A 26,592-nucleotide genomic window follows, 5' to 3' on the forward strand; every position below is an offset into this window, starting at 1 on the left:
TTACTTGAGCAAGAAAATTAGATAAAATTTTCTACACATTTGTTGATATTTTGCTTGAGCGAGACATTTCTCGCTTGAGCAAAAACCTTCTAAAAAACTCTCATTTTGGTTATCCATTTTTGCTTGAGCAAGACATTTTTCATTTGAGCGAGAGTACAGATGAGAAATTCTTATCCATTCTTGCTTGAACTAAAAACACTTTTTTTTAGAACTCTTCCATTTTGAAAATAAAAGTAATAAAAATTAGGATGTTACAACTTGTAACATATAAATAAACCCAAATATTACTACAGGTAAAAATTGGAAAACTTCATCCAAACTATGCGTATATGGTAGCCACAACATACCAAACAACTCATGACTGTTTTGAAGGGACTATTGTCAACTTACCTCAACATTTTGTTAGAGATTCATCTTTATAGAAAGATAGGTCTACAATATTACTATCTAATCTTAAGTGTAGAACTTTAGTTGATTTTAGATGGTATAGAGATATTTTCGCTCTAGCTTTATGTCTTTATAGAAAGATAGGTCTATTCAAACTACCGTCATTCCAACTCCAATCTCTATCTCCCTTTACTACTTCTGAGTTGGTTCTATCATTGCTTTCATTTTTTAGTAGTCCTGTCAGTACCTACATATTTTGTCACTATTTTATTTATCATTATCTAACGAGTATTTAAAATGAACTTTAAGATTGAAATTATAAACAAATAAAAAGCATAAAAAGAGATATAATAACGGAAAAATATAGGGATAATGAACAATAAACTTATCAATACAAACAATTTTTTTGTTTATTTTTACCTTTTCAAATGCATGTAGTTTTGGAAATAAGTATTTTTTCTAACCATAAAATCAAATGTAAAAAATAAAATAAAATAAATTTTATAAATTGTTGTATACAGATGAAAAATAAGGATCAAAAGAATGAAGGAAGAAAAAAGTAAAGCAAATTGTAAAACTTATAAGAAAGAAATAAATCATTCACCCCACAAAATAACCTATAATAACATAATGAAAACACTTTATGAAACCCAAAATAAAAAAGATATGAACAAACAGAATAAAAAAAGTACCACCATACTTTAACCAACAATTTTGTTTTTCTTAATTTGAATTTTTCACATTTAGTCTTTCTAATTTTTTAATTATTTAAAATAAGTATCTCACATTAAAAATTTATTTAATATTTAAAAATATATAGTATATTATTGGTTTACATAAAATAGTAAACAATATATAGAACATTTAAATATAAATAATAAATAATATGCATAAATAAAAATAATATTTTTATTTAATTATTTTATATTCATTTTTCTTTGTAAATCTATATAAATTAATAGTATATCATGTCTTTATTAATCTTCTGCTAATTATTGAATAGAATTTAAGATTGAGAAACTTAGTTTAATACTTAATAAAACTATGACAATTAAAAGAATATAAAAATTATAATAATTTTTTTCTAAAATATTTCTAAGGATATATAACAAAAAATTAATGAATAATAATTTTTTTTATTAAAAATAGTATTTAATATTATTAATAAGTTAAATTCTGTAATACATTATAATTTCTAATAACAGTTTATTATTTTATACTAAAAATATAAGGTTTGAGTTCTCAAAAGTAAAGAGATAATAAAGTAAAATTTTTTAAATATATTTATTCTTAATTTAAAAATAATTTTATTATAAAATAATTTTATTGAAATTAAATAGTCTATAGTAAAATATACTTGTAGTTTAGAAAAAATAAATAAATAAAACTTCACTTTAAAAGAGTTAAATAAAAAAAGTAACTTATTGATTCAATTTCTATGTATAATTTGTAAGTATTAATTTTTAAAACAAAATATTTTTAAAAGTATTCTAAAAAAAAAACATTTTTAAGGATTAATCCTTTACTTATTGTGTCAAGTGATATTTTTTTTTACATTATGCATTTATTTTTTAATTAATTTAAATTTTGAATTTTATCATTTATTTTAAAATTATATTCACTCTTAAGCATTTATTAATAATTTTAAAATTTACTCATATGTATATACTAAAATTTTTTAATAAATAATTTAAAATATATTGTATAACTATTTTTTAATTTTATAATTTTTAAAAGAGTAATATTATAATAAATTTCTTAAGCTGATTTAAAATTAATCATACGAGTATACACAATGTATCTTTTTAATATTTATTGTTTTAATCTAATAATTATCATGGATCCGGAAAATGAATTTTTAACTTTACAATAGAACATAAGTTTTATTGAAAATTATAAAATTTAATCTAATTAAATATATAAATACTAATAGTTATTATAATTTTTAATAAAAATAATATATTATTTTTAGATAATTTCTAGTAAGTCAAGAGACACTTTATGCTCTTTTAGTTAAAATAATTATCTCCATTAATTTTATATCAATAAATAATAAAATTAATAATTTATTAAAAATATAAATATTTTTAATTTTAAATATATTAAAAAAATTAAAATTGCTTAATTTAAAAAATGTACCCAATAGTAACCATTTTGTTTTATTGCGTTGAACGTTGTATATTGCAGAAAATATCCTCCGTAAAAGCACAGAGAGATTTATTTGGTTTTAAATAGCGTTTTTTGGCAGCCTCACGAGCCGTGACTTATCGTTGACGGTTTTGCATTCCTGCTTCTGACTTCTGTTCATCACTATTCACACCAAGATCTCTGTCCTCGTGATCGTGCCATAAATCTTGTGCGTGCTCATGCAATCTCTTTCACTGTGGCGATTCATCCCTGGTATGTTTGGCTTTTCTTAATTCCCTGTATCTTTTTAATTTTAATTTAATTTTTCTGCTTTTATTTTTGTAGAAATTAAGGTTCACAGCAATACTTTTCTTGAACCTATTTTCCATGTTTTGATTTTGCGTTTCGTTTTCCGGCCATTTGATTTGATCTTGATTGGTTTGTATTTTATTTTCCAGTGAACCCTGGTGAGGCCATTCTGTTATTCCAAGCATAGTTCTTTTACTGATTCACTTATTATCTTTAGCCCTCAAATCTAAACGAAAAAAATTGATGGCTTTAATGATGGAAGCGCTCTCTAATGCCATCAACAGGCTGGTTAGCCGAATTGTTTCCATTGATTTCACTATCAAACTCGAGTATTCAATACTGAATGATATAAGGATGAGACTAGTGACTGTTTATAAGGGCCTAGATAATGCTAAGGAGAATCCTATACCAATTCATCTCATGCGAAATTGGCTTCATGAACTCAAAAATGTCGTGTATGAAGTTGATAACATAGTGGATGAAATTGAAGCAAGGGCTTTGACACACAAGATAGAAGCTGAGTCAAAAACTTTTACCGGTCAGGTTTGGAATTTACTTCATACTCCATTCAGATCATCGTTTAACATGGGCATGAATGATGAACTAAAAACACTATTTTTAAGGCTAGATCTTCTTGTAAGTATAAAATGTGACTTTTTGTCGCCAAAAGATGTTTCTCAGGGTGTTTGGATTGAATCAACTACAACATCTGTTGTTGATCAGCCTGCTGTGTATGGTAGAGATGGTGATATGAACAAACTAAAAGAGTACTTGCTCTCATATGTTGCTTGTGATGATCGTGCAAGAGTGCTTACTATCGTGGGCATGGGAGGGATTGGCAAAACAACAGTCGCTCAACTTCTTTACAATGACCAACAAGTAAATAAGCACTTTGACTTGAAAGCTTGGGTTTGTATGACCAAGGATTCAATTGTTTCTACGGTAACTGCAACTCTTCTTGAGTCTGTTTCTTCAAAGCCAGTTACAAATAATTTTAGTGCTGTACAAGTGGAATTGAAGCAACGCCTACGTGGTAAGAAATTTTTGTTTGTATTAGATGATGTACAGGATACCCGTGTTTGGTATGGTCTACTGGATATTCTAAATTCCGGGCGTCAGGGAAGCAGGGTTATTGTCACAACACGCCAAGAAAAGGTTGCATTGGCTGTGCATACCTTTCCTATCCACTACTTGATGCCTCTATCAAGCGAAGATTGTTGGTGTCTACTTGCCAATCATGCATTTGGAGTGAAACATTCCGCTAAAACCCCAAAGCTAGAAATGATTGGTAGAAAAATTGCAGATAAATGTGGTGGTATACCGATTGCTGCAGTAGCTATTGGGAATCTACTTCAAACCAAATTTTCTGAAAATGAGTGGAATACAGTTTTAGAAAGCAACATTTGGGACTTGCCTGAGGACAACATACTGCCAGCTCTACAATTGAGCTACTGTTGTTTGCCTGCCCCATTGAAAGAATGCTTTGCCTATTGTTCAATTTTTCCAAAGGGTTACAAGTTAGATAAGGAGACGGTAGTTAGACTATGGATGGCAGAAGGTTTAATTCAATATAATAGTTATAAAAGTTTGGAAGATACAGGAAATGAATACTTTGATGAATTGGTTTCAAGTTCGTTAATTCTTAGAGACTCAAATTATGAAAACATGTTCAAAATGCATGACCTTATCAATGATTTAGCCACAGCTACAATGGCAGGGTATTGTTGTAGATTTGAAGACCCAAAGCTAAGTCCCAATCTTAATAAAGTTCGCCATTTGTCTTACAACAGGGGAAAATATGACCATCATGGTAAATTTGATGCTATTTTTGGAATAAAGGAGTTGCGTACCTTCATAGCCTTACCATTAGAGAAGGATGAATACCAAACTGACAGAAATTGTTACTTAGCTAAAAGTGTGCTACATGCTCTATTGCTACAGATGAGGTGCTTACGAGTACTGTCTTTGTCACACTATGACAATATCTTTGAGTTGCCTAATTCTCTTGGAGATTTGATTCATTTGCGATATTTGGATCTCTCTTACACTAAAATTAAAAGGTTGCCTAATGGGATATGTAAGCTTTACAATTTGCAGACCTTATTGCTATCAAATTGTGAGCATCTAATTGAATTGCCTCGAGAAATAGAAAAGTTGATTAATTTGCGCCACATCGATCTTACTGGAACTAAGCTAAAAGAGATGCCGAGAAGCATGAGCTTGCTAAAACATCTCAAAACTTTGACTTCCTTTGTTGTCAGCAAACACAAGGATGGATTAAAGATTAAAGATCTAGGTAATTTCCTACATCTGCAAGGGAAGCTTTCCATCTTAAACCTGCAAAATGTTGTGGATGCCATTGATGCTTTTCAAGCCAATTTGCAAAATAAAAAACAAATTGATGAGATAGTGTTCAAATGGGGCCCTAATGCAGAAAATTCACATTTTGAGAGAGTACTTGAGTATTTGCAACCATCAACAGAGTTGAAGAAACTAGCCATCGAATTTTATAGTGGCATTAGCTTTTCAAATTGGTTAGGAGATTCTTCGTTTTGTAACATGGTATCCCTTTGCTTAAGCGATTGTAATTATTGTTTGTTGCTCCCACCACTAGGGCAATTACCTGCTCTCAAGAGTCTCAGGATTTTCAGGCTAAAATCACTACAAATTGTTGGAACTGAATTCTATGGTGGAGTTTCCGCTTCATATCAGCCATTTCTGTCCCTAGAGTTGCTAATATTTGATGAAATGCCAAAGTGGGAAGAATGGCTTTCCATGAGTGATATAGCTACTGAATTTCCTTCTCTTCGAGACCTACATGTCTTCCGATGTCCCAGACTGAAAGGAAACTTACCCTACAATCTTCCATCCTTAATTACATTAAGGATATTTGGATGTGATCTACTTGAGTTACGAAGCTCAAATGAGGCAGATTTCCGGTGGACCTATGGTCTTCAAACTTTACAAGTTGCTCAGTCCCCGCTTGTGTTGTCATTACTAGAACTAAGGTCAATGCCCTTTCTCAATTACTTTAATATTGCAGGATACCATGATTCTCTACAAGTATTCCCTAGGATGATCAGCAGTAGCAATTATCTTCAAACTCTGTATATTCATAGCATTCCAACTCTCAAGTCCTTTCAAAATGATGGTCTACCAACTTCATTAGTGCACCTTGGTATCTTCAATTGTGAGAGATTAGAATTTCCACCTCCTAAGTTGTTGCATAACTATTCATCACTCGTGCAACTGATATTAAGTGATAGTTGTCATTCAATGGAATGCTTCCCATTAGACAGTTTTCCTGTTCTTGTGCATCTTGAAATCAAACATTGCACTAATTTGAAATCCTTTTCTGTCTCCGATAATTTGGCCTACAAGCTGTCACATCTGAAAACCTTGTATGTAAGAAATTGTCCTAATCTGAGTTCCTTTCCACGGGGTGGTTTATCCACTTTCAATTTGGAAAGATTGCTGTTGCGCAAATGTGAGAAACTCATCTCACTTCCTGAACGGGTTGACACCCTGACTAGCCTTCAACATTTGATGGTTTGTGAGCTTCCATGTCTTGAGTCTTTTGCTGAAGAGGGTTTGCCATCCAACTTAAAAAAGCTTGAGGTCTTCAATTGTGAAAAACTGTCAACAAAATCCGTCACTCAATGGGGTTCTCAGTGGCTAACTTCTCTTACAGAAATAACCATTGGAGGTGATGATCTTGTCAATGCCTTGATGACAGGGCAATTGCTTCCCACTTCTCTTGTGTCCCTGTGCATCCGAGACATTTCTTATTTTGATGGGAAGGGGCTTCCACATCTTACTTCTCTGGAAAATCTGCAATTTAAGTCATGTTTTAATCTTCAGTTTTTGCCAGAAATGGAGTTCCTAAATCTTCCTCTTTCAGTACTTAGTATCAGTGATTGTCCTTTATTACAAGAAACCTATCTAAGCAATGGGGGCATAAATTTCCCCAAGATTGGCCACATTCCGTGCATAGAGATCAATGAAGAAGTTATAATGTGAGCACTCAACTATGGTATCAAAATTTATTAAGGTCAAGTAAGTATCTTTTCATTAAAAATAAGTTTACATTTATTTTCAATAATTGTTTGAGTTGGTGCTCATGTTTCTTATTTGATTGATATTCAAATTGCCCCTTCCATATCTAAAAATTATAGGATACCATAACAATTTACATCATCATGCTGCACAATGTAGATATTTTATTGTTTAGTATCATATGGCAATATCTTTGCATTGTGTTCTTTTCAATCGTCTCTTTTTTTTTAACACCATTAAACAGTGTGTTTCAAAGGTTCTTTTACATTAAAATGGATTAAAATTCAGCACATTTTCATCTCGCAGCACATTTTAAATCTTGAGCTTGCTATGAATTTTGGGGAGTAATATTCCTTGTAATAAGGTTATAGGTTCTGATGATGTGATCACTCACATTCACAAAGTACAGGTCAACATGTAATTTATCCATTAAGAGTTGGTATTTTTCAACTCCAGATTCTTTATCTTTCAATACTGTGATGTCTGCAGAAACAGAACAGATTTGAGCATTAACTTGATTCTTGGTCTTACCATCTTTCCTTTACAATCTGAATCAGCATTCAACACCAATCTGATCAGCTTGACCTTGTTGTAGCTTGGACCGATTCCAAAACAATGTTGTGGCAAATAAAAGGAACATCCCAAGTTTTCAGTGAGCAATTTTAAATAGTGATACAAATGTATGGGTAGTAGTAAACATAATCGGGATTGAAGGAGACACTATTTTCGTTTTCCTGGGCTCTGACCACAATCTCTTTCTCAGTCTTCATACGGTCTGCTAACATTTTTTCCTTTGTGAAATATAAGGTACGCATGCTTTCATACTTGTTTACCATAGGTGGTTTTAATTATTATTTTTAGTCCTTATATTATTTTCGCATAAAAGATATATTATTAAGTTAAACTTTCATGACTCCTCAAATTTGTGATGGGGAGACATGCTTGATCACCGGGTAATATAAATAGGTATGGTTAATGTAAATATTTTATAAAATTCCCATTTTACTATATATTTCTTGTGTAAAATTATGACCGTTTGATCAACATTTAGTAAATAATTTTGATAATGTGAATGGTACGATATTTTAAAAACTGTCGGAACACCATATTGTTTTGGGAACACTAAAAATCTAAAATTAAATACAGTGTGTATGCAGATGTGATAAAGATGGTCTGTCTATTTGGTTAATTAAACGAAAACATCATATATATCAAAGCAAAGCACTAGTGGTTCGGACTACTGAAAACACAACACTGGTGGTATTGGGACTTGATTGTTTAATACGTCAATTCCTTTAAAAAGCAATAGTAGTGGCTACCAACTTTTAAGTATCTACATTTCTCCACGACCAACTAAAAAAAAGTGTCTACATTTCTCACCCAAGGCACCCAGTGACTTGAATCAGCATATTGTGCATTGTAGGTTGCACCCAAACATTCGTTTCTACCATGCTTTTGATAAAATGATTCTATGACGTCCTACATCGTGAATGAGGTCATAAGCATGTAAAGCAATACTCTTGTTGACCGGTAGTACCTAGCTATCTGAATTGCAAACTGATTCCACCTGAACCTACATGAAACTACTAATCTATATATTAAAGTTAACATATTTTTTATTAAATCATAACTATTACCAAATAACAGACCCTTTGGAAACAAGCGATTGTAAATAATCTGTTGAGGTAAGGCCTTTGGAAAAGGGGGAAACATATATGATGCCTTGGTTCAAAAAATGGAGCTTTGAAAGTTAGCAACACACGAGCCGTGCTTTGAGAGGAAATATAATACCGCATTCTCCTGAAAAATTATGAGTTGATGGCATGATATCACATGCTAGGTTTCTCCTTGAGTTAGTTGACTCATCAAAAGGCAAATGATCATACTGAGCTTGAACATGACAAAAACTAAATGCACCCTTCAGAGAAATCTAGGTAAAATTTGAAAGAACTTGTCTAGCACAAACAACATTCATGGCATATGCTCCTCCATTGAGAAGACTACATAGAAACCAAATCTCAAAATTTTCATTCATAGGACAACATACATTCTCAAAACCTGCCATTGTGAAATCTGTTTAACAGAATTAGAATTAAGAGACAAAATCATAGAATTTATACAAGGGATCTAGTAAGAAAAATTTCTGAAATTGAAAAACCTTAGAACTCCATAAAAGTACGTTGACTTAATTCTACTAGACATATCAAAATGGATAGGGCGCTAACTTGCCTAACCTCTGCATCCAAGATTATTGGAACCATCCACTAAACATACTCCATGGCTAATTGTGCTTGGCTCTACACTAGTATTTTCTTCTTTTGGATAGTATTCACGGCTATGTTTTTATTTGCGAGAAGACTAATAAATATTTAAGTTCGGCGTTGAGATAACTTCCAAGAAATTGGAGTTCTTCAAGCCATAAGTTTTGCATGACTGCCTTGCTTTGTCCTTGAGTTTATGGAAATTAATGCATTTGTAGTTAAATAAACCAACTTCTCTTTCTAAATCATTTCACTATTGTTATTGTTAAGTGATTGGTTGAAACATTGATTTTAGCATCATTTGAGATCGCATTCACATAATGAATTTTTATTTTTAAGGGATGTTCTGAAAGAGACAAGTTAAGAAGGTTCATGCTACAGTGCAAAATTGCATGTCGCAGCACACCAAGCTCTTTCCAGCATTCTGATACATCTTGAGACCACTTTGCTGCAACGATCTAGTTTCATGCTGAGGAGCACGCACACGTGCCAGCAAGTCTTGTTTTTGGGTAAATTGAGTTTTGAGAGGCTCGTTGGGGTATGAAGACAAAAGTTCTCATTTAGGTCCTTTATAGAGAGAAAGTCCGAGCTAGATCAAAGAACCCTAGAGAGAGAAACACAAAAGTTGAAGAGATTTAAGAATTTGGGAGGAAGATCAAGCTTGAAGACCATTCATTTTTTATTCTAATCCCTTCTCTTGTACTTCTTTAACGAGGATTTCTCTTGCTTTGGGATTTTATTTTTTGTTCTCATGGATTTCTAAACAATTCACGAGGGATCCCTTGGATCTCAATCATGTAGCTTGACTCTTTTATTAGTGTTTCTTGTTCCTTATTAATGAATTTTTTGTTTGCTTGTTCATATCTATACTTAATACACCTTGTTGTTTGGCCACCAATGAAGTTGATTTACGCAAATCTTTGATTCTAGAAATAGATCATTGCAATTTAGTGTGAGCAATGCTTCTTTGGTTACAACTTATGATTGGGTTAGTCAATTAGTCAATGAGATAGGAATATATCCATTGGCTTTGCATAGCCTAAAGACTTGCGCTTAATGAGAGGGAAGCTTAGATTAAAACAGATGGATACATTGTGTGTTAGGTAATGTTACCCAAAATTAATTGTGCTGTAAATAGGATTTTAAGTATCATAGTGTGTTGGCTAATAATTCAAACCATTAATTGGGCTAAGGAGGTTATCTAGAGTAGAGTAAAATGATTGGGAGAAAAGGGTGAACCTAGGCTAGTTCTCTCTGATTTTCGAATATATACCTTTGCTTCAACTTTGTATTTCTTGATTTCTTAATTTCCTATTAGTCTTTATTCAGCACTTAATTCTTATACTCGATTGCTTGGATAAGAAATTATTATACTCCCTTTGGAAACGAGACTTTATACATCACTTAACTACTTGTTCAACCCGTGGACTTGCCCTTTTTGTCAACGAAAGTTAATAGGATAAAAAAAATCAAATATAAATATAATTTATGACAAGTCCTGTAAAGAAGCAATTCCTATAACATTAGATAAAAAATACTAAAAAATAAAACTAGATTTAAGGGATAAAGCACTTTATGTCCTCAATATCATACACTAGTTTATAATTTCAATAAAATCATTTTAAAATCTCGTTTTATATACGCAATATTGAGCAATACTAGCCTTCTTCTATCTACACCAATGCATGGATCCTTAAGGATTTTAAGGAATAATTTAATGCTATCCTGGATTAAAAGCATTAATAGATTGACCTTCAAGTTGAAAAGAACCCTAAACCTTAAAAAAAAACTTCCTACAAGAGACTTTTAATGACATCAATTAATAAATAATCAATTTAATAAAAAGTGCAGTAGTATTTTTGAAAATAATAATAAAATTTTAATATCGATTGTATGAATAACCAATGTAGAAAGTAGGAAAAAAATTTTAAAGTGAGAAAGACGTTGAAAATTTGGAAAAAAAAAAAAATTTGTGCAAACACCCCTTTCGGATAGTACAAATTCATTGACAATAATAAATATATTACTTAGCATCTTTTAGAAGAGCAAAACTGATCCCAAAGAAGATGACTTGATTAAGACAGATGGAAAATGTTCTCAAGAATGATCAAGCACTGTAAACATGCCGAGCATGCATGCTTTCAATATTGCCAAATTGAAAATGAAGACGAAGGCTGCAATTCCATGGTACAGCTCCTGATAGAACATCAGATATGCACACAACATTACATGGGAAATATTTATTGAAACTCACAAACATACAGACTGCACAACAATGAATTTGATGTCCGAGAGACTCACGTCCACCGTCTTTTCAATCCCAAGTTTACAATTTTAGGTACGGAAATCATGTCAAATAGCATATAAACTCATTTGTAGATGAACTCAGACGAAATCGTAAATTTACACCCAAAATGACATTGTTTGGTATTAGTTAACCACTTTTCTTCTCCCTCAGCAAGTTGCTAAACACTACTGCAAGCAAGAAAGACTGAAAATAAACCTTGCTGCAATGTTTGTTAGGAAAAATATACTTTCTATCTAATACTATTACTTATGCAGTTATTTGCTCGTGTTAATGACTCAATGCTTGTTAAAATGAACCTTATAAACTTGTGTAAATGTTTTGCTATGAGCTTAAAAGTTGACATTTTTCATCATTTATAAATGATTTTAACTTGTTCTATAACAATGTCAATGTATGAATTGGCTATTTAAATATGCTTTTGGCTTTTTATTGTGCTTTCATCATTATTGTGGATTTTTTAATATTATTTTTGCATGAGGTAAACTTATGAGTTCACGATCTAAGTTTATGAGTCAAGTTAACGCTCCATGAATTTACATAAACTCTTGAATTTGACAACCTTGACGTTTACCACAGAAAATATTTCTCTGTTTTGAATCTTACAAATACAGAACCCTAACCAGTAACCACCCACTTAACAACCTAATCCTAAATTAAACATTACAAAGCATAACTGTCATGTGACATAACTGTCATTCATTACAAAACATAACTGCCTGCTCACACCGCTCATAAATTAAATAAAGAATACCTGTCACATGGCATAATTGTCATTAATTACACATACTTTCTTCTGAAATAAACATTCGGAGAATGGGAGATCTTGGAGCACCGTTTCCGTTGTCTCCTGTAATGTTTTAGATGTTAATATTCACAGTTTGCATGGTTACCCAATTGTATTGAAGCTTTACAGTTAAAACTATCAACAAGTATTTGTTAATTTTTATTTACATAATTAGCATCAAGAAAATTCTGATTCCTCATGAAAAAATTCTAGAAACTACAACAACTGAAGTTTTGGTAAATTGGACAAGATCTCAAGTTAAAAGCCAAAATTTGATCAAAGTTGAGGAAGGTGTTACTTGCAAGTTTCTTTCAATCCCTTTTCTAGTTGCCATTCAAACACACTGCATCATTAAATTATGTTTCAACTAATGTATGAAAACAAGTTATTTTAGCTCTAAAAGAAGGCACCATTTTGGTACAGGAACTACGCAAATACAAATATGTATTTGTTTTTTATAATTATTTGTATTTGTTTTTTATAATGATAATTTGGCTCAGACTAAGGACTTCTTTTGTAAGGCAATAAAAAAATCAACTAATAACATAAGATAATACCGTAAATTTGCTCCTTATATTAGCCAACCCTTTATTCAATATCTAATAGGATTAGTAATAGTTAAGATCTGATAGCCAAAGCAGAACACAATTGACGAGCAAAATATGTAAACTTGATCTTGGATATCCACAATCTAACAATTTCAAATATCTGCATTTAATAATATTTAATAATGGATTTCAAATCTGACTAACGAGTCCATGAACCATCTGAAACTATGTTGATTGATTGAGAAGAAAATTTGAATTAGAAGAAATTGATTTCAGAACCCAAAATCATTTGATCAATTTATCATATCAAGTGGAATTTACAACTCCAGTCTTAATAATGTAGTGGCAAGAAGCTAATCATTTTGAAATTAGTAGAACATTCACATTTATTTAGATATCATACTCGCACCCGAAAAACTTCTTTTAACTCATCAATCCCCCATCTTTACACATGATTACTATTATTGATAACATAATGCAAGGATTTCTCACTGTAATACTAAACAATACTTGTGTAAACCGAGCAGCATAATGACCTAAAATTACATAACAGCATAAATTCTTGAGAAACAGGAGCAGTTTGAATATCAATCGTCTAAGATACACACGTGTCAAAATCAATTATTCAAATAAATGGAAGATAATTTTCAGAAGAATGACAACTTACCTAGAGTAATTTTTGATAAAATCTTCATTGACGTTCATATTATTACTTCTTCATTGAACTTTATGCATGGAATATGGGAAATCCTGGGCCAATTTACTCCTCCATTCCTTTGATAAGTGATTTGTAATAAAGGACACTCACAAATACCAAGTACTGAAAGAGAAAGAGGAAGCAATTCCTTTTCTGGCAACAACTCAAGGTTTGGACAGTTTATAATCTGCAAATTTTCCAAAGAAGTGAGGTGTTGAAGCCCCTTGCCATCCAAGAAAGAAATGTTTCTAATGCAAAGGGACTCAAGAGAGGTTGGAAGCAATAGCTTTTTCATCAAGGCATCGACAAGATCATCCCCTCCAATTGTTAGTTCAATAAGAAAAGTGAGCCACCGAGTACCCCATTGAATGATGGATGTTGTTGAGAGTGTTCCACTATCAACAATCCCAAGTTTTTGTAAATTGCAAGGCAGGCCCTCTTTTGCAAATGACTCGAGACATGGAAGATCATAAACACTCAGTTCTTGAAGGCCAGTGAGGGTGTTAATCCATTCTGGCAGACACTTGAGATTCTCACATGTGTGCACAAATAATTTCTCTAGATTGGGTGTGGGCAACCCATCTTGTGGAAAAGAGTCCAAGTTAGGACAATTTGCTACATTGATGATTTTGAGATGTGTAAGGCTTTGTGATGCATTTTTATCTGAGATGGAGAAGGATTTGAGATTAGGAAAATTGTCAATATAAAGATGTTCAAGAACAGGAAAACTACCTAATGGAAAGGTTTCCAGTGAATGACAACTGTCACTTAGTGTAAGATACACAAGTGATGAATAATTATGCAACAGTTCAGAAGGTAGAAATTCTAATTTCTCACAATTGTGGATATGCAGGTGCATCAATGAAGTGGGAAGACCATCTTTTTGAAAGTATATGAGAGATGGAATTCTTTTGATATTCAAAATTCGAAGACAACTGTTGCTGATTGTCATCCTAAGGGATATCTGTATAGGATCATGATTTCCAACAGTAAAGTAGTTAAACAATGACAGTACACCTGGGGAACCAAAAACATGTAAAGAGTGAAGAGTAGAGATCCATTTGAGATCAGATGATCTTTTCAGTGGAATCTTAGTCTCACCAGTGTAGATGTTATCCACCTCATTTGAGTTTTGTAATTCAAGTAAATCACATTCAACTACTCTGAGTCTTTTTAGTGATGGAAGATTGTTAGGTAAGTTTCCTTTTAGCTTGGGACAGTAGAATATACACAACTCTTCAAGAGAAGGAAATTCGGTAGTTTTATCGCTGATGGAAAGCCATTCCTCCCAGCATGGTAGCTCCTTAAATTTTAGATACTTCAAGCACGCAAATGGTTGAAAAGAAGAGGAGCCTCTACCATAGAAATCAACTCCAACACAATTTAGTGATTTGAGCCTGTCAATAATGAGTTGCTTCAAAGCAGGTAATTGCCCAAGTGGTGGCAACAACCAACAATGATTACAATCACTTATCGTAAGAGATACCATGTTGCAGAAAGAAGAATGCCCCAACCAATTTGGGAAGGTGGTGCCACCATAAAATTTGATGGTAAGATGCTTTAAGTTTGATGACGGTTGTAGCTGGTCAAGCACTTCTCTCTCATTACGCGAGTCTTCAGTGTTGCAGCCCCATTCCAATTCTAACTCCTCAATTTTTTCCATGTTTCTCAAACCAGATTGAAAAGCATCATTGGCGTCCACAACATGTTGCAGGTTTAACATGGAGAGTTTCCCTTGTAAATGTGGAAAATTTGTCAATTCTCTAACCTTTAATCCATCCTCTTTTTTGCTAACAACAAAGCAAGTCAAAGTTTTGAGACATTTTAGCCTACTCACATTTGAGGGCATCTCCTTCAGCTTGGTTCCACTAAGATCACTGTGGCGCAAATTAATCAGTTTGTCCATGTCTTGAGGCAACTCAATTAGATACGAACAACATGATAGCAGTAAAGTCTGCAGATTGTACAACTTGCACGTTCCATTAGGTAACTTTCTGATTTTAGTGTAAGAGAGATCCAGATATCGCAAATGGATGAAATTTCCAAGAGAATCAGACAACTCAGTGATATTGTCATAATGTGACAAAGATAGAACTCGTAAATACCTCATCTTTAGGAACAAATCATGTGGCAACCTTTTTGCTAAGTAACAATTTTTGCTAGCTTGGTATGGATTCTTTCTCATTGGTAAGGCTATGAAGGTTCGTAAACACTTTATTTTCAAAATTCCATCAAACTTATGACAATAGTCATACTCTCCCCTGCTATAAGACAAATAGCGAATTTTATCTAAACATTCACTTGGTTTTGGACTGTCATATCTGAAACAATACCTTCCTGATACAGCTGTGGCTAAATCATTGATGAGGTCATGCATTGTGAACATGAATTGGAAATATTTAGTGTTCTTTCGTATAAATGACCTTGATACTAGTTCATCAAAGTATTCATCTCCTGTCTCTTCCAAACTTTGATTACTTCTAAACTGAATTAAACCTTCTGCCATCCATAATCTAACTAACATCTCCTTATTGAGCTCATAATTCTTTGGAAAAATTGAACAATAGGCAAAACATCCTTTTAAAGGAGGAGGCAAATAATAATAGCTCAATAGCAAAGGGAGCAGTACCTTGTCATTGGGCAAATCCCAGATGTTGCTTTTCAAAATTCTATTCCAATCCTTTTCAGACAATTTGGTTCGAAGAAGACTCCCAAGAGCTTCTGCAGCAAGAGGTAAACCATCACATTTGGCTGCAATTTCTCTCCCAATCTCTTCAAGCTTTGGATCTCTATTGGACTGGTTGGCTCCAAATGCATGTTTGGCAAGCAGATCCCAACAATCTTGGTGTGACAGTGGCATTAAATTGTGGATGGGAAAAGTATGCATTGCCAAGGCAACATTTTCCTGGCGTGTTGTGATAATGATCTTACTTCCTACTTCGCCGGACCTAAGAATAGCTTTTAGTCTATTCCAGTCATTATAGGTATCCCATAAATCATCTAATACAAACAAAAATTTCCTACCACTCAAACTTTGCTGCAATTCAACATGTAGAGCATCAAGATTATTAGTAACAACTGGCTTCAAACTAACAGACTCAAGAAGCGTCTTAGTCACCCTAACAACATCAAAATTGTTGGTGATACAAGCCCATGCTTTCAAACTAAAGTGCTGTTTCACTTCTTGATCATTGTAAAGTAGCTGAGCAAGTGTTGTTTTGCCTAGCCCTCCCATGCCTACAATAGTAATCACTCCTACATGGTTATCACAATCATCATCTGATAGCAAATATTCTCTTAGTTTATCTATATCACCATCTCTACCATATATTATAGATTGATCAACCACCGAGGTTGTGACTGTTCCATTCCATACACTCCCAGATACACCTTCTTTCAAACCAAGTATACCCTTCTCCTTTGCAAAATGCTCTAATCTTTGCATTAAGTTTTGCAATTCAAAATTCATTCTCCCACGAAACTGTTTGAAAGAGTAAGAAAGGAAGTTCCGCGCTTGATAACTAAAACTTTGTGACTTGGCTTCTACCTTGCGTTGCAAGGACTTTGTGTAGATTTCATCCAACAAGCTGTCTACATCATAGACAGAATCTTTGAGCTCATGAAGCCACTCTTGCACTGCAGGATTCCTTATCTGCTGCTCCTCAGCATCATTCAGAACTGCACGAAGGGTTAGCAATGTGATTTTAAGCTTATTGAGAATTGAAGGATCGAATTCCTCCCTGCAAAACAAATCTTTGAATTCAGTGGAGACAATCTTCTCAACCAGGGCGTGTACAGAAGCAGAGAGCAATGCTTCTCCAACCAAAGCCATCAATTATTTCTCTTTTCAGTTTGAATCTGTAGATATTTGTGATAAATAAAAGCAATGATCTGAAAATGAAAAACAGGGTTTTGTACAGATATTTCTCCAACCATAACGTAAAATAGTTTTTAAGTCAACATTTGTCTTTGATGACCTGAAACTTGTTACACAGGTCTGGTCTCTTATTTTGTTAAACTGAAACCCTTCTGTTTTAATCGGAATCTTCAAGGATAAGGGTTTTTCGATTAGGAAACATGATCTGACACAAGTGGGACAGAGAAACGATGTTTTGAAAATTATAGGATATAACGTGTCACACAAATACAACACCCCGCTAACAAGGAGATACTACAAATTTTAAAACATTAATCAATATACAAAATACTAAATACATGTCAATTATTAAAAATAACACTTAAAAAAAAAAAACATTAAAGACCGGTTCAAGCCCATTTTGGAGAGTGGTTCAGACAGCGCTATCAACTTTATTTTGAAGAATGGATCAAATTGTTCAAACAGGCACCGTTAAGTTTATAACTACTCTTCAAGCGTCACTCACAGAATTATTTAATTACTTTCGAAAGTAACAAACCGTTAATTTAAAATTTAAAACTTTTTTTTCATCAATTTTTCTATTATAAACCAGAATCATTCATTATTATTAGGAGTTCATTATTATTAGGAGTGTCGATTGAATCGGATAAACTAATAAACTCAATTATCCAAACAATCCAAACCGAAAAATAATCCAATCATATACTTAATAAGTTCAATCCAATTCAAATCGATCAAATCCAACGTATTTTAGTTCGGATAAAAGGTTGGCACAAGTCAACCCATAGACCCGATGATATACTCGATTAATCTGTTGACTTGCGATGACTTTTTTTTTTCAAAAAAAAAAAAATACCTTCACATGCAATAAATTGTGTTTTGAATTGAAACTTATTTTGAATTTGTGTATTTATGTTGAAATGTTGTATAATTACGTTAAAATAATGTGTCAAGAATTATTTGAATAAAAAAAATTGACATTTTTTCTATTTTCTTATATATTTTTTATTTTAGGTTATTTAATCGGATAATCCTATGATCCAAACCGAACTAACCGGTTCGTATTTGGTTTGAATTTTCAAATTTTTTTGCACAAATCCAAACCAAATTAAACCAATCTATTTTGATCGGTTTGGATTATTTTTTCTCCAAATCTGAACTAAACCAACTTGTGGATACCCCTAATTGTTTTGTTGAAACTCGAGTTGTATGTCTAAAATTCAAAAAGAGATTAGCCTAAAAGAAATATTGAGTTACCAATCAAAACATATATTAGGCAAATGATTACAAAATCAACAAAAATAATCACCATCTCAAAATCATTTTTCATGCATTAAGTCATCAGAAAATTAAGAAAAAGGAACAAAAGATAAATACCAATTTGTGTGCTCAAAAATTTTTAACTTAATGATTGAAGATATTGGACATCATATTCCACACCTCAAGTACTCAAAAAGCTTCAAGTTAATGGTTGAAACTATTGAAAATCATGGCCGATACTTAAAGCCTTCAAACTATCATAAATGTAGAGTTTCTCTTCTTAAAAAAGAGTTAAAGTATGTAAATCAAATGTTGAAAATTAAAGAAATTTGTTTGAGCTTTTGGATAATTTTATTGAGGGGATGAAAGAGTAAAATATTGTGTAAATAGTCACTTACAATCAAAGTAAATATACATCAACTGGTAAGTATTATTCTTAACTCTCAATTAATTTCATTTTAACATCTTGTATTCTTATTTCATTAGTTTCTCATTTTAGACTATGCAATTTAATTTTAGGTAAGTTTTTGCAAGACAAGAGACAACATTTGTTTTTAGACTACATGTGTTGCAACAAGTGTTGCACACTATTTTGATTTGATGTTCGAAAACATTGAAAAAGTAGTTACAGTCAAGAGAACAATACAAAGATGAGTCAATTTTGTAAATTTTATTTATAATTACTACGCCAAAAAGGAGATATGAAAGCGATTCTTTTTTAATTTAGAAAGCATTTATAACTGCTTTAAAATCTCATATTATCCAAAGTGTTGTACTTAAGAGATCAGTTAAATAAATGCTCTCAAACGTTGATATTAGACACGTGGAATCGCTCTACACTACGCTATAAATGAAATGTTAGAACGGTTTTGGTTGAACATAGAAAGCGGTTATAAGTGCTATAAAATCTCGCACTATACAATGTCTTGAATTTAAGAGAGCAGTTTCATGCTTAACCGCTCTTAGAAGTACACTTAAGAGAGCAGTTAACTGCATAACTGCTCTCTATACGTGACACTTTGGAGAGCGATTCCATGCTCTCAGAACATAATATAAGAAAAGGGTTCCACGTGGAACTGCTCACAGAAGCTGTACCAAAGAGAGTGATTCAGAATTAACATCTCTCTAATCTTGAACTTATGAGAGCGGTTCTTTTGTAACCGCTCTACAATATCCACTTCTGCGAGTGGTTATGGGTGAACCGCTCTTTTAAGTGGACTTTGCAGAGCGATTGTTCATGAACCGCTCTCCAAAGTTAAGGAAATTTTTTTAAACCATGTACTATTCAGATTTTAGCATACCTGATAAACCATGTACTATTCAGAACTAGTGCAATTAGAATAGAAATTACAAATAGAGCCTAATATACCAGAATTTCAAAGCAATTGCACATTACATTATTCAATTACAAATCAAAGGTAACACTAAAGACGTAACATCTTGCATCTGTACATATTACAATCACAGAGTTTACATTGATAGAGAAAAATAATCTCATATATACACTTTTTTCCTATTGCCTTGAAAGAAAATTGTCTAAGTCTTGTAAAAAAAAGTACTATAAATCCATTGTGCTTAATGTGTCCTTTAAATATCTATGATAGAGATATGCACACCACTCCTTTTGCACTTGATGAATTCTACTGTCAGGAAAAGTTAGCATCTAGAACTCTAGAAAATACTGTAGACAAAATAATAAAACACAAAGCTTAATTAATTAAGTTAAATAATAAGCATATGGCAAATAGTTAACATGATGAAATAGGTTTTGTGATATTGGTTTAGCATATGGAAGGGGTCTTATATTAACTGGGATTACAGTTTGTCCATGGCGCAAAGGGTCCCCAATGAATAGACACACATAATATGCACAGTGTTACCTAAACAGTGACTCATATGCTAAAAATTAAAAACAAATAAACCAGCATTAACAAAGAGAGATATATAGTGTAATTGACCTTAACCTAAAAATTAAAAACACATTGTATCATAGTATTACCTAAACAGTGACCCATTTTATTTGACGCATCTTTATCCTGGAGGAATGCACTTCCTTCTCTGCTCAATATGTGATAAGAGCACTAACAATGGTGCACGAAAGAAGTTAGATACATTTAAACCACTTAACATTAATCATAGTTGTTTGACATAAATGCATGCTTACTTATTAAATAGGTTCTGCATATATGTTCCGGAGGTAAGTTATACATTATTAACATCACGGGTTGATTCATTTCATCGATTATCAACGCAAAATGTATATTCCTTGTTTCAATTGCAAAGTCTTTATATTCATCATCAAATGTTTTTCACTGCGGAGAATCTAGATGCCTAAGCTTCCTATCTCTAATTCTACCTTCAGCATGTCAAGTCATCTACTTGGCATTTTCTGCACTGTGAAATAGGCGTCTTAATCTAGATATTACTAGAAAATATCACAGACCTTCGCAGGTGTTGATTCTTTCTTTAGGTATCGTGACTCATTACACTTTGGACATTGACTTAATGATGCATACTCATTTCGAAACAAAATGCAATCATTATGACAAGCAAGTACTTGTTTAGCATTATATGCTCTCGTAGGTAGCACATTATCCTCTAGTAGCATCTCATGCAATAAACTTAGCAAGTCTGTGAAGCTTTTGTCAGTCCATCCATTTGAGGCTTTTAAGTTATAAAGCTTTAACACAGAACTCAATCTTGTGAACTTTGTGCATCCATTATACAATGGTGTTTCTGCATCATCTTTCAGCCTCTCATACATCTTTGGACAATCTCTAATATCTTCTTCAACAACATTTGGAATGTCTTCAGCATGATCACTTTCATCTGTTCTAAATATTTTTGAGTAATAGACACTCGATGTTTAAAAAGTAATTGACAAGAAATTCAAAATTTTCACAATATAAATTTCTCTTTTCACTTTAAACAAAACATGGTCAATGTTTAAAAAATAATTATCTAAAGAAATTATGGAATAATAGTTAATATTTTTTTTTTAAACTTTCTAATAATAAAAAAAATTTGAATTAGAGATATAATAAAATAATTTATATAAAAATAACAAATAATTTAAACTAAATATTAAATCATATTTTATATTATATGTTTCCTAATCAGACTTAACACGAGAGATTTTTTTTTTTATAATTACTCTAACAGTTAAAATTAAATCAAAATAGAATGTTTTCAACATGATCACTTTCATCTGTTCTAAATATTTTTGAGTAATAGACACTCGATATTTAAAAAGTAATTGACAAAAAATTCAAAATTTTCACAATATAAATTTCTCTTTTCACTTTAAACAAAACATGGTCAATGTTTAAAAAATAATTATCCAAAGAAATTATGGAATAATAGTTAATATTTTTTTAAAACTTTCTAATAATAAAAAAATTTGAATTGAGATATAATAAAATAATTTAAATAAAAATAACAAATAATTTAAACTAAATATTAAATCATATTTTATATTATATGTTTCCTAATCAGACTTAACACGAGAGTTTTATTTTTATAATTACTCTAACAGTTAAAATTAAATCAAAATAGAATGTTTTCAACATGATCACTTTCATCTATTCTAAATATTTTTTAGTAATAGACACTCGATGTTTAAAAAGTAATTGACAAGAAATTCAAAATTTTTACAATATAAATTTCTCTTTTCACTTTAAACAAAACATGGTCAATGTTTAAAAAATAATTATTTAGAGAAATTATGGAATAATAGTTAATATTTTTTTAAAAATTTCTAATAATAATAATAATAATTTTGAATTAGAGATATAATAAAATAATTTAAATAAAAATAAAAAATAATTTAAACTAAATATTAAATCATATTTTATATTATATGTTTCCTAATCAGACTTAACACGAGAGATTTTTTTTTATAATTACTCTAACAGTATATAATCAAAAATAAAATTAAATCAAAATATAATACCTTCAAGAAGAATAGTAATATTTACTAATTATTATAGTATACCCTATTATTTTTTTTTAAACTTTCTAATAATAAATTTTTTTTTGAATTACAGATACTATAAAACATTTTAAATAAAAAATAATAAATAGTTTAAACATTTTTATTAAATCATATTTTATATTATATGCTTCATAATCAGGCTTAACAAGAGAGAATTTTTTCCTACAATGACTTTAATAGTGCATAATCAAAAATAAAATAAAAATAGAATACCTTAAACAAGAATAATAATATTTACTAATTATTATAATATATTTTATAATTCCTTTGATGACTATATTCATATATTTTGTTATAAAATAATGGTCACACTCACACTAATAGCACCTATAATGATTAAAAATAATCAATTCTATGATATTCAAATATTTTATTTCAATTATAATATTGTAATTTTTTTTATAATTTTTACGAAGGAATTGAATCTTTTTCCTATAATTACTCTAACAGTGTGTAATCAGAAATAAAATTAAATCAAAATAGAATACCTTAAACAAGAATAATAATATTTACTAATTATTATAGTGTACTCTATAATTCCTTTGATGACTATATTCATATATTTTACTATAAAATAATGAGTCACACTCATACTAATGCTCCCATAATGATTAAAAATAATAAAAATAATCAATTCTACAATATCTAAATATTTTATCTTAATTGTAATATTGTAATTTTTTCATAATTTTATGAAGGAATTGAATATTTTTCCTATAATTACTTTAACATTGCATAATTAGAAATAAAATTAAATCAAAATAAAATACCTTAAAAAAGAATAATAATATTTACTATATTTTAAAATTAATTATTCATAATTTTAAAAATATTTCCTATAATCATTTCTAGCTAAAACCCAGTTTACATGATTTGCTATTAAATGACCATTATTATTCATTCTGAACAGTGAGTGTGTTTGTACTTGGTGGGTAATTATTGCGAACCTTCATCACAACTTTCAAGTGAATCTAAGAAGTTTGTCCAACTATTTCTATAAAGCTTTATGCTTTTTCTATCTTCCATTTTGTTTCTTTGTATTAATTAGCTCACAGTCTATTTTAGAATCATAATATATAACACTCAATAGTGTTTCTATCCTCTTATTTTAGAATAAGCATATTCATTCATACTTCATATATTTTATTTAAATATATGGTTTGACTTTTTTTTTTCTTAAACACTAACAATTGGTTAGGTTACTTTTTGTCCCTTAAGGTTTTAATGATTGAAAATTAATTTGGTAGGTAATTTGGCTCTCTTTTGATCATGAGAAGATGACTCCCAATTTGAACAAGATTTCCAACATTTCTCCACTCAATCAAAATAAGAAAATTAAGACATGAGTAATTCGTAAGTGGAGTATGACCAGATATGATAATGAACACGATATTGTTTTTGTTGAGATAGTTTTGTTCGATGTCCATGTGAGTTATATTAGTATTGAATTAGTCATCATTTTGCAAGGGGTAATCATAATATTTTGAACTAATTTATTTTCCTTAACAACCTCATAGGAAGGTTGAATATAACACTATGCCAAAAATGAGCTTTTGGAGCGTTAACTTAGATAACAGTTAATAGAAGCTACTTTGTAACAATACATTTAGAGAGCGGTTAATGATAAGTCTGTAATTAGACTCTATTTTACAGTTCATATATTCATATTTGACTTTTATTTTATTTGGGGTTTATACTAATTTATATATTAATTATGCAGTTTGGTATAAAGATGCTGCAAGTAGACTTTGGGTGCATTTTGGGCTCAAATTAATTGAAGATTAGAGCTTCACAGCAATCAGCACGCCCAGATCCTTTTAACAAGCACAGGGGTGCTTCAAGCTCATGCACGGTCATGCTTAATGCCTTGGACGGCCGTGCTCATTTGCGGGAAGCCCAACTATGAATAGTCTTTAGAGTTTTCAAACTCTATTAAAAGGAAGACCTCAGGCATCGTAGGAGACACTGTTTTTTACATCGGAACTTTTGTTCTTTGATACACCTTTCATCTCTCTCTCATGAGATCTTTAGCATACTTTTGGCAAAACTTGGAGCTTTAAGCGACCTACTCAAAGACTAGGAACTCATCTCATTCTAGTTTGCTTTTCTCTATGGCTTTATTTATGATTGTTCTAGTTGTTTTCTTTAGCATGAGTAACTAAATCTATAGTTAGGGATAAAGAAACTATTGTTCATGAATTTATGATATTTTAATGTTTGAATCTAAATTTGATTTTTGTTTCCTGATTAGATTTTATCCTATTGTGCTTCTTTCTTAATCCTAAATTAATTATATCATCAGGTGACCATACCTCAGTTAATTAATAGATCTGTAGGGTAAAAAGAGACAAAGGATTAAGTGGATCAAACCAATCTTTCTCTTCTAATCATTGTTAAATTAACAAGTTCATAGGCTACTTAAGCTTTCTTAAATTGATGTCTTGCATGACCATTGGAGATGTTAATTTAGAGAAAAAATATTAATATTGCATGACCATTGGGTATTAATAGTATTCGTATGAATGATTGGTAATCACAAGTAAGTCAAATTTAGAGTTAAACATAAAAATAACATAAATGATTGAATGAGAAAACCTATACGTCCTAGGTTCCTCTCTGATAAGTTTAACCAAGATGTGTATTGTATTCCTTGTTCTTAATTTTATAATCGATTTTATAAATTCTTGCTTTAATTAATCTCGTATTTTTGAAGCTTAAATAATTGAATTAGAAAATTTTTAGTAATTAAAAATCAATCCTTGTGAGACGATATTTTAGGAACTTAATTTAAGAACCCTTTATTACTTCTCGATGAGTACACTTGCTCTCCGAACAGTTAATGTTGAACCACTTTCTAACATATACTTCTGAGAGCGGTTCTCTGCTCTCTAATCTATATTTCTAAGAGTGGTTCTTTATTAACCTCTTTCTAATCTATACTTCTGAAAGCGCTTCTCCATTAACCATTCTCTAATCTATACTTCTAAGAGTGATTTTTCATTAACCGCTCTCTAATTTATACTTCGATTCTCTATTAATCTTTCTCTAATCTATATTTCTAAGAGCGATTTCCATTAACCACTTTCTAATCTATACTTTTGAGAGCGATTTTCTCTTTGTCTTCTTTGCGTTGATAAAGTTGCTCTTTTTCACATCTGTAGATAACTTTCTCACTGTTCTCTCCATGTTTTTTTCCTTTCTCTACTAATGGTGAATCATCCTACTAATTTATTCTCTTTTTTTACTACTTACCTGTTTAATTCATGCAGATGTTGACTGTTTGGTTAATACAACATATAAGCTTAAGTTTCAATTTTGATTTGCGAAAAAAATAAAGAAATTTCAAATGACAAACATTTGAATTCAAATTTAAACATAACAATAAATTAATTTTAGATTGTAATAGAAAACTCACAAAGAAGAAATTTTAACTTTCAGATTCGCGGTTCATATTCATATTTTGGAGAGCGTTTATATGAACCGCTCTAAACGTAGTATCTTTTCTATCAGTTGAGCTGGTATTGGGACATCTAAATCCTATCTAGCTCAGGATTTCTTGGGGTGGGCTTTCTCTCAGGCTCGGAGGTTGGCGCTCGAATTAGCTCAAATGGGCTCTCTAGGGTCTACTGACGAAGTTTCCATTGCCGAATTTGCAAAATCATAATCTGTAACCAGTCCTTCTTGTCTCAGTCCAGACATCCACTTTGTGAGAGCGGTTCCAAGTAAAACCGCTCTCCAATATCGACATTTGAGAACAGTTATTTTAACCGCTCTCTTAAATGTAATGTATTGAATAGCACAAGATTTAATAACGATTTTAAACATTCACTAAATTAAAACAGAATTGCTCTTAGATCTCTTTTCTGACATAGTGCATGCATCTATAAGGAATATTCCTACATAAGTTTAAGGGCATTTTTCCTGAAGGTAAACTTTATGTTTTGGATAACTTTGTAGTGGGACAGAATACGTAATCGTTGCACT

The 26,592-nt window shown here is 31.2% G+C and overlaps 2 protein-coding genes across 3 annotated transcripts; one reads left to right on the forward strand and one right to left on the reverse strand.

Moving 5' to 3' along the window:
• The first annotated feature begins 3,078 nt into the window (after positions 1-3,078).
• LOC113850727 (putative disease resistance protein At3g14460) lies at positions 3,079-9,997 on the forward strand. The gene is made up of 3 exons (XM_027481279.1): positions 3,079-6,879; positions 7,437-7,686; positions 9,480-9,997. Exon 1 carries the CDS (start codon positions 3,079-3,081, stop codon positions 6,841-6,843), a length of 3,765 nt encoding a protein of 1,254 aa, XP_027337080.1. The 3' UTR covers positions 6,844-6,879; positions 7,437-7,686; positions 9,480-9,997.
• Positions 9,998-11,957: 1,960 nt separating this feature from the next.
• On the reverse strand, positions 11,958-17,361 carry LOC113850186 (putative disease resistance RPP13-like protein 1). Of its 2 annotated transcripts, XM_027480600.1 has the most exons (3): positions 14,315-17,353; positions 13,448-14,140; positions 12,003-12,295 (listed from the first exon to the last, which is right to left on the reverse strand). In XM_027480600.1, exons 1-2 carry the CDS (start codon positions 17,307-17,309, stop codon positions 13,482-13,484), a joined length of 3,654 nt encoding a protein of 1,217 aa, XP_027336401.1. In that variant the 5' UTR covers positions 17,310-17,353; the 3' UTR covers positions 12,003-12,295; positions 13,448-13,481. The 2 variants fall into 2 exon arrangements, with proteins under 2 accessions (XP_027336400.1, XP_027336401.1); XM_027480599.1 differs by having other exon boundaries at positions 11,958-12,295; positions 13,448-17,361.
• Between the last annotated feature and the right edge of the window lie 9,231 nt (positions 17,362-26,592).

The sequence above is a fragment of the Abrus precatorius genome, unplaced genomic scaffold (genome assembly GCF_003935025.1).
Source record: "Abrus precatorius isolate BTA unplaced genomic scaffold, Abrus_2018 Scaffold9, whole genome shotgun sequence".
NCBI classification, from domain to species: Eukaryota; Viridiplantae; Streptophyta; class Magnoliopsida; order Fabales; family Fabaceae; genus Abrus; species Abrus precatorius.

What these genes read in the sequence shown, in the direction of transcription:
- LOC113850727 (XM_027481279.1), top strand. Translation starts at nt 3,079, where the DNA reads ATGGAAGCGCTCTCTAATGCCATCAACAGGCTGGTTAGCCGAATTGTT.
- LOC113850186 (XM_027480599.1), bottom strand. Translation starts at nt 17,309, where the DNA reads ATGGCTTTGGTTGGAGAAGCATTGCTCTCTGCTTCTGTACACGCCCTG.